This window comes from Diaphorina citri, unplaced genomic scaffold, assembly GCF_000475195.1.
Source record: "Diaphorina citri unplaced genomic scaffold, Diaci psyllid genome assembly version 1.1 scaffold634, whole genome shotgun sequence".
Lineage (NCBI taxonomy): Eukaryota > Metazoa > Arthropoda > Insecta > Hemiptera > Psyllidae > Diaphorina > Diaphorina citri.
Genome location: NW_007378067.1, coordinates 106,914 through 116,409, shown reverse-complemented (window position 1 = coordinate 116,409; position 9,496 = coordinate 106,914). Strand labels below are relative to the sequence as shown.

At 33.4% G+C, this 9,496-nt stretch overlaps 1 protein-coding gene across 1 annotated transcript; it reads right to left on the bottom strand.

Moving 5' to 3' along the window:
* Positions 1–1,407: 1,407 nt before the first annotated feature.
* LOC113468056 lies at positions 1,408–6,258 on the bottom strand. Its single transcript, XM_026824696.1, has 7 exons — positions 6,013–6,258; positions 5,599–5,971; positions 5,070–5,507; positions 4,338–4,908; positions 3,767–4,182; positions 2,581–3,250; positions 1,408–2,272 (listed from the first exon to the last, which is right to left on the bottom strand). Exons 1-7 carry the CDS (start codon positions 6,256–6,258, stop codon positions 1,408–1,410), a joined length of 3,579 nt encoding a protein of 1,192 aa, XP_026680497.1.
* Between the last annotated feature and the right edge of the window lie 3,238 nt (positions 6,259–9,496).

The window sequence follows — 9,496 nt, the reverse complement described above, 5'->3', positions numbered from 1 at the left end:
GCATAGCTTTCATCACTTATGTCTTTGGATGTATCTTGTTGCCGAGCTGTGATCTCTTCACTCACAGTTTGTTGTAGTAATTTACCATTTTCATGACCATCAGTAGTATTGCCCTTCTCTCTCAGCGTCGAATTATTATTATTTGATTTATTGTCTTTAGAAGATTGATGATTTTTCACTAGCTTCCTCACAACTTTGTTAATACATCGGGTATCAAGAGATTTGAAAGCATTCTCAGAAGAATCGTATTTTTCTTCTTTTTTCTCCACGTCTTTGTGCTTGTAGGTCCATAATTATTCCTGTGATGTCTTGTCCTATCAGTAAGGCTATTTTTGTGTGAAGATTTTTCTTTTATCTCACCATTTTCTTCATAGTTTAGATTGCTTACTGAGTGTTTTTCGACATTTCTTTCTTTCATTTCTAGTTCCGAAATCAATACTTCTGAATTACATGGAATGAAACTTTCAGGAGGCTTGTAGGTCCATAATTATTCCTGTGATGTCTTGTCCTATCAGTAAGGCTATTTTTGTGTGAAGATTTTTCTTTTATCTCACCATTTCCTTCATAGTTTAGATTGCTTACTGAGTGTTTTTCGACATTTCTTTCTTTCATTTCTAGTTCCGGAATCAATACTTCTGAATTACATGGAATGAAACTTTCAGGAATAATTTGGGTTTCTTGAGTTTTTTCTTTGGAATTGAAGCTCTTTTCATCAGGTAAGGTTAAAATTACGTTGAAAGGATCAACTTCACTGATAAACTTATTTCCAATGGTTTCAGAAGCTTTAAGTTTTCTGTTATTGAACAATTTAGGTTTAGGAGCTATTAAGGATTTAGATACAAATTGCCTTTTCAAATTCTCAAATCTGATGATACTTTTCATTTTTAAGAACTGCTTTCTCTTATTTGCATCATTCTTGTTTTGAATAGTTGTCTTATCATTCCCACTTGATGATTTTTCCTTTCAGGAGTAATTTGGGTTTCTTGAGTTTTTTCTTTGGAATTGAAGCTCTTTTCATCAGGTAAGGTTAAAATTACGTTGAAAGGATCGACTTCACTGATAAACTTATTTCCAATGGTTTGAGAAGCTTTAGGTTTTCTGTTATTGACCAATTTAGATTTAGGAGCTATTAAGGATTTAGATACAAATTGTCTTTTCAAATTCTCAAATCTGATGATACTTTTCATTTTTAAGAACTGCTTTCTCTTATTTGCATCATTCTTGTTTTGAATAGTTGTCTTATCATTCCCACTTGATGATTTTTCATTGGGATGGGTCTTCGTGAGCAAAGATAAATCTTGAAAATTAGTTTTTAACAAGTCTGGCTGAGAATCAACTTTAGTTGCTTCAGATGTGTTAGTTTTATGGAGTAAAGTAGAAACGTGATCTAAAGACGGATTTGTTCCTTTAGGGAAATATCTCAACATCTGAACAAACTGATAGTTTAGTATCTAAAGAGTCCCTGATCTTTTTAGACACTGGACTTTCCATGTAAATCTTGTCATTGTTTCCATTGTTAGGTGAAATACTTGGTACAAGAGAAACAGTCTCATTTACTAAAGCATAGCTTTTATCACTTGTGTCTTTGGATGTATCTTGTTGCCGAGCTGTGATCTCTTCACTCACAGTTTGTTGTAGTAATTTACCATTTTCATGACCATCAGTAGTATTGCCCTTCTCTCTCAACGTCAAATTATTATTATTTGATTTATATTCTTTAGAAGATTGATGATTTTTCACTACCTTCCTCACAACTTTGTTAATACATCGGGTATCAAGAGATTTGAAAGCATTCTCAGAAGAATCGTATTTTTCTTCTTCTTCCTCCTCCACGTCTTTGACAGTACATAGAGTATCAAGAGGTTTGAGAGTTGCAGATACCATTTCTTCTAAGAGTTTTTCTTCATCACTTTCTTCTAGTATTGTCTTGTTGACAACAGGAACTTGCTCTTCAACAGTGTTTCCAGTTACTTCATTATTAGTAAAATCATTTTTTTCTTGTAGGAATGATATTTCTGCACTTGAAGTTTTTTCTTCTACTATTTTTGGAAAGCTGGTATTATTTCTGTCTGTCTTTTTTGTAATTCTTTTTATACTTTTTAAATCTTTGTCTTCAGCTTTAAATAAAGAAAAATTGGCATCAAAAGCGTTCAATTTCCTTTTTAGAGACGAAATGCATTTCAAACTTTTTTTATTTGCGCCAATTTTCTCATCACAGCCCACTTTAGATACCGATATCTGAGTATTGATAGCGGATAATTTTTTATGTAAAATTTCCTTTTTAGAGACGAAATGCATTTTAAACTTTTTTTATTTGCGCCAATTTTCTCATCACAGCCCACTTTAGATACCGATATCTGAGAATTGATAGCGGATAATTTTTTATGTAAAACAACTTTGGAATTTGAAACCTTATGTCTGCTTGTTATTTGACCATTTTCGCCAGAAATTTCAGCTGCCTTCGATTTCTCGTGTTCATTTTCCACCTCTTTCTTTCTTGACAGCTTATCTTCATGAGAGTGACAGTTTATCTTTGTGGTTTTGGTTATAGGCAACTTTGATGGTATTTTATTGTGTAAAATAACTTTGGAATTTGAAACCTTATGTCTGCTTGTTATTTGACCATTTTCGCCAGAAATTTCAGCTGCCTTCGATTTCTCGTATTCATTTTCCACCTCTTTCTTTCTTGACAGATTATCTTCATGAGAGTGACAGTTCATCTTTGTGGTTTTGGTTATAGGCAGCTTTGATGGTATTTTATTGTTTTTCATTTGATCGGTATTATTATTTTCATAGTATTTTCTTTTTGCTTTGGTTACTGATTTATTTTCACATTTTTCTGTTACATGTTCCTCTTTATTATTGGTAAACGTTTTACTAATTAAATTAGTTTCAGATATAGTTGTTTCTTCGATCTTCATAATTTTGTTCATGTTTTCGTCTTCATCAAAAGATTTTAGAAGCTTCCTTTTATTTTTTATTCTTTTCAAACATTTTCTTACATTGTTAGTGCAAGCTTCTATTTTTTCCAATGTTTCATGATTGTGTGTGTCATTACTCTTCTTCATAGAGGAGCTAGTATCGGATATTGATTCAGCTGAATGTGTTGGGGTTATGAGCATATTTTCTTTACAATCGCTGTACATAATACCATCATTACTTTCAAGTTCGTTTTCTCTATTTTTTTGTTGGTTAGGGTCAAAAGAATTGGTTTTCGGAAATGATCTCTTTCTTAAACCCGATTTTATGCCTGGTATAGTATGTGAGGGTATTTTATTGTTTTTCATTTGATCGGTATTATTATTTTCATAGTATTTTCTTTTTGCTTTGGTTACTGATTTATTTTCACATTTTTCTGTTACATGTTCCTCTTTATTATTGGTAAACGTTTTACTAATTAAATTAGTTTCAGATATAGTTGTTTCTTCGATCTTCATAATTTTGTTCATGTTTTCGTCTTCATCAAAAGATTTTAGAAGCTTCCTTTTATTTTTTATTCTTTTCAAACATTTTCTTACATTGTTAGTGCAAGCTTCTATTTTTTCCAATGTTTCATGATTGTGTGTGTCATTACTCTTCTTCATAGAGGAGCTAGTATCGGATATTGATTCAGCTGAATGTGTTGGGGTTATGAGCATATTTTCTTTACAATCGCTGTACATAATACCATCATTACTTTCAAGTTCGTTTTCTCTATTTTTTTGTTGGTTAGGGTCCAAAGAATTGGTTTTCGGAAATGATCTCTTTCTTAAACCCGATTTTATGCCTGGTATGGTATGTGAGGCGTCCCTTCCTTCGTTATTTACACATGAGTTATTCATATGGATTCCGTCTCCTTCAGTTGACGAACAACTCTTTTCTTCTGACGCATTGTTCACCTTTGATTGGATTGAAGTATTAGGTTTTGAAGAACGTTTCTTGACCAGTTTCGAGGATTTCAATATTTCGCTTGGCAAAATTTCAGTAGCCTCTTCTTTATGCAATACACATTTCTTCATTTGTGTAATTTCAACTGTTTTTTCTTCGGCACTTCTCTTCTTTTTTAAAGAGCTTTCACAGTTCAATATTGCATTGTTCATGTGTTTATTTTCTTCTAATTCTGATTTTTGCTCAGGTTTCAAAACAGGGATTGATTTGACGTTATGTTTGTTATCCTTTACCTCATTCCAAAACGGCAGTAATGTAGGGGGTGGTTCCGTATTATTGGTTGACATTTCTTTTTCCCATGTCACATCGGATCCAGAACAGTTCTTATTTAAAGGTGTGTCACTTTCTATATGGATGTCTTCATTTGAACTATCCACTATGACAAGAGGCGTTTCATTGGCGGCAGTAATGTAGGGGGTGGTTCCGTATTATTGGTTGACATTTCTTTTTCCCATGTCACATCGGATCCAGAACAGTTCTTATTTAAAAGTGTGTCACTTTCAATATGGATGTCTTCATTTGAACTATCCACTATGACAAGAGGCGTTTCATTGATTTGAGATGAATTATATATTTTGCTATTGCTGGGACTGCTCGGTTTCCAAGATTTTTGTTTTATTTCATTGTTAAACAAAGTTCTACTTTGAGGTTTATACTTCATAAGTACATTGTTCTGTTCAAACACCTGATTATACGTATACACTGTGGTGACGTAATTTCTTGCAACAGGCTGGGGTGTAGGACTCTTCGTGTTACATTCGTGAGCATAATTCATGTCATAACCCAATTGTTCTCTTTCTTTATCTAAATTAACACAAATGTAATCGTACACATTGACTGCAGTAGTTATTTTAGAACTACCTGATAACTGACAGAAAGAATGGCTTTCTTGATCAATAACGTCCAAGCAAATCTTACGCTGCGGAATTTTTAATCTGCTTTCCTTTTCAACTTTTTCATTTCTGTAAACATTAAAATCATGTAATCGTACACATTGACTGCAGTAGTTATTTTAGAACTACCTGATAACTGACAGAAAGAATGGCTTTCTTGATCAATAACGTCCAGGCAAATCTTACGCTGCGGAATTTTTAATTTGCTTTCCTTTTCAACTTTTTCATTTCTGTAAACATTAAAAAAATGTTGGTGAAATTTATTGCTTTTGTGTTTATTACAGCCTTCTACAAAGTTATGTTGATCGATCAAGGTATTTTCATTTTTCTCTATGCTGTTCAATAGGTCAGTTTGTACAATCAATTCAGCATTTGACTTTCTTTCAAACCTAATAATAGATTCTGCGCCTTTGTTTGTAGTACCCGCTTGAAAGCCACCGTCAGAACTATATGCCGGCGCATGATGATTTCCCAAAACATTCGATGGGTCATCAATTTCAGATATGTAACCAGTTTCGTTGCTTTTTGAATATAATTCATCTCGTATCATGAGGCGTTTATCTTCCCATACGTTTGAGGAATATGAGTTTTCACAGTCATCATTGGAAATGGGTGTTTGACTTGACTGGGCTTCATTCTCATTGGTACTGTGAACTGAGTTTTGAATATCTGAACATAGGAGTAGAACTTTTCATAACGTTTCCAGAAGTTATCTTCTGTTCATTGTAAGGTGATTTATTTCCAGCTTCAATGTTGTTATCTTTCTTTCCTACATCACCATTTGACGTTTCTACTGCAGATCTCTTATTAACAATTTTGTTTTCAGTAAGCTGATTTGAACCAACATCTTGAATTGATTCACAAGGTTCATTTGAATTGTTAACATCGTCTTCTTGAACAGGTTCAGCATATTTCAGTTTGTGGTTATTACTTTGCCTTGACAACTCTTTTTCATCATTTGCATCTGTTTTTGTGACAACGTGGTCGTCACTTTCTTCTAGTGCCTCAGTATTTTCATTGGCAAAACAATTTTTGCGTTCTTCCTCTATGAAAATACTACACATGTTGGCGTTAGTTTTTGGCTCACTTTCGTTTTCTTCAGACCGTTTAGAAATCATTGGTACATCCATGATATTTCTTTCTTCCGTGGACTGCAAAGTATCAGGAGAAATAACTGGTGATTTAGTTGTACTGACTTCTTTCTCTTCGTGACAAATTGATAAAGGATGTGGTTATCACTTTGCCTTGACAACTCTTTTTCATCATTTGCATCTGTTTTTGTGACAACGTGGTCGTCACTTTCTTCTAGTGCCTCTGTATTTTCATTGGCAAAACAATTTTTGCGTTCTTCCTCTATGAAAATACTACACATGTTGGCACTAGTTTTTGGCTCACTTTCGTTTTCTTCAGACCGTTTAGAAATCATTGGTACAACCATGATATTTCTTTCTTCCGTGGAATGCAAAGTATCAGGAGAAATAACTGGTGATTTAGTTGTACTGACTTCTTTCTCTTCGTGACAAATTGATAAAGGACTTTCATTCAAAGGTTCGGAAGATATCTCTAATCCCGAAGATATACACGTATCTTGTGTTGAACCTTTGAATGAAAGTCCTTTATCAATTTGTCACGAAGAGAAAGAAGTCAGTACAACTAAATCACCAGTTATTTCTCCTGATACTTTGCATTCCACGGAAGAAAGAAATATCATGGTTGTACCAATGATTTCTAAACGGTCTGAAGAAAACGAAAGTGAGCCAAAAACTAGTGCCAACATGTGTAGTATTTTCATAGAGGAAGAACGCAAAAATTGTTTTGCCAATGAAAATACAGAGGCACTAGAAGAAAGTGACGACCACGTTGTCACAAAAACAGATGCAAATGATGAAAAAGAGTTGTCAAGGCAAAGTGATAACCACAAACTGAAATATGCTGAACCTGTTCAAGAAGACGATGTTAACAATTCAAATGAACCTTGTGAATCAATTCAAGATGTTGGTTCAAATCAGCTTACTGAAAACAAAATTGTTAATGAGAGATCTGCAGTAGAAACGTCAAATGGTGATGTAGGACAGAAAGATAACAACATTGAAGCTGGAAATAAATCACCTTACAATGAACAGAAGATAACTTCTGGAAACGTTATGAAAAGTTCTACTCCGATTATTTTGCATGATGTTTGTGATGAACAGGCTCAACCTGATACTGTTTTGAAGACATTGGAAGATGAACATGGATCAAAAACTAGGGAACATTTCTCAAATCAATCGCTTCATGTAGAAGTAAATACACGCGAGGAAATTCCCAATATTTCTAGTAACATTTCGGAAGACTCTACACTTACCATTGACAAATCATCAGTTTCTACATCAATAAAATCTTGTGACAGTCAAGATAGTGAAATACCCGATTCTGCTGAGAATGCTCAAAATACTGAAAGAAGCACAGGAAAAAGTAAAAATACTGTTGAATCCAACAACACTGCGAGAAGGTTGAATAAAGTATCAGAAGAAGAGAAAAATAGTCCCAACTCAAAATTATCTAGGTACAAAGATTTTATAGCTGATCGGAAAGAAAGTCGTAAATGCCCGAAAAAAGGTATTTCAAAAGCGGATGCCGAAATAATATCCAGTCTAAAAGATTGTAGCTATGGTCTCAGGGATAGAAGAGTAAAAACAATTCCTTACACTGCGAGAAGGTTGAATAAAGTATCAGAAGAAGAGAAAAATAGTCCCAACTCAAAATTATCTAGGTACAAAGATTTTATAGCTGATAGGAAACAAAGTCGTAAATGCCCGAAAAAAGGTATTTCAAAAGCGGATGCCGAAATAATATCTAGTCTAAAAGATTGTAGCTATGGTCTCAGGGATAGAAGAGTAAAAACAATTCCTAATGAAAACAATCGGCGTTCTTCTTTGAGAATCAATTCAAATTTAAAAAGAAAACAAATCGAAGATTTGCCTGGTGGTAATGAAAAGAAGAGTAAGTCTACCTCTTGCAAAGTAATCAATCATCAAAGAGAAGGTTGAATAAAGTATCAGAAGAAGAGAAAAATAGTCCCAACTCAAAATTATCTAGGTACAAAGATTTTATAGCTGATCTTGGGATGGGTCTTCGTGAGCAAAGATAAATCTTGAAAATTAGTTTTTAACAAGTCTGGCTGAGAATCAACTTTAGTTGCTTCAGATGAGTTAGTTTTATGAAGTGAAGTAGAAACGTGATCTTCATGATTTATCATCTCATGTGGGTACTTCGAATGTTCATCAGGATCAAAAGTGACTTGCGAGGTAGATTTTTCAGATGCGTCTTGTGAATCATTAAAACATGTAATCCCAGAGACAGTGACTTTCCCTTTCTCTAATTGAGATACTGATAAAATTCCTTCTCTGTCACACAGATCATTTGTATCACTGCTCTTTACAACTTCGCACGAACTTGCTTTAGTCATAGGTAATGTATCTTTATTTTCTTTTAGTTCAGGAGAAAGAGAATTTAAATTTAATATTTCGATTCCATTTCTTTTTCTTCTCCTTCCGTGTTGCGTATTTCAGGTGTCAACTTTACATTTATAGTTTCTAGATAAATTTCAGAGGATTTATGTTGTATTGCTTCTTGGCAGTTGACATCATTACCAATCAGATTTTTTTCTGAGCTTGTGTCTTCTGTAATAGGTTCGAGCAATGGAAATTCAGTAGCTCTGATTTTATTGTAATGAGTTACAATATTATGGTCGGTCAATTTACTATTGCGTTTTTCTACCAAATTTATGAGGTTTTTCACTGCAGTCTCCACAACATCAGTACACTTTTCCATTGATGGTTTCAATACTTCATTATCTTCCATAGAATTTGAAGAATCATTTTCTTCAGGAATTATTGCAGAATTCGGAGATGAAACATGGTGATCTAGGATTTCAAAGTTTTGATTAAAAGAAGGGGATTCTTCATTATTAGAATCAACATCCTTCATCATAATGCTACCTTCAGAAATGTTTGATTCGGGGACATTGTCTTGACTAACATCCAATTCGTTGTATGTGCACTTGTCAGTGTGTACTACTGGTGTAGTATTTATGTTCTCATTTTGTTTCTCTACATCGAATTCAAGTTCTTTGTTTTTCTTAATAAGAGTGTTTGTTTCGTTTGAAGTTTTCGTTGAAATTGAATCATTTTCCTCCAAATCATTTTCAAGAACAATTATTTTTTCTTTGCCCATATTACCGCCATTAGAATTTTCTTCTTTAGTAGATTTTTCACTGGCATCTAAATTACTGCTTTCAAATGTATTACTTGAATTTTGTTCTTCCAAACTTTGTTTTATTTGATTTCTTTCGTTTTGATTATTCTCACTTGCATTTTCTTTCTTCTTTAGTAGATTTTTCACTGGCATCTAAATTACTGCTTTCAAATGTGTTACTTGAATTTTGTTCTTCCAAACTTTGTTTTATGTGATTTCTTTCGTTTTGATTATTCTCACTTGCATTTTTCACAACGCCATCGTTCTCTTCACTGTTTGAATCAACCTTCGAATATTTCTTTTTTTCGAGACTTCGATTATTTTGGACTAATGTTGGGGCTGAATTATTAGTTGAAAATTTCCGTACAACAGTAACTTTTTCGTTTTCTTTATCATCCAAAGCTTCGAAATTTCCTTCACATTTTTGTATTGTGTTTTGG

Coding starts and splice junctions, on each gene's coding strand:
- LOC113468056 (XM_026824696.1), bottom strand. CDS start 6,258: ATGGTTGTACCAATGATTTCTAAACGGTCTGAAGAAAACGAAAGTGAG. Junction 4,909..5,069: donor AAGCAATAAATTTCACCAAC/ATTTTTTTAATG, acceptor GTGTACGATTAC/ATGATTTTAATGTTTACAGA. Junction 3,251..3,766: donor CGCCTCACATACCATACCAG/GCATAAAATCGG, acceptor ATACTATACCAG/GCATAAAATCGGGTTTAAGA.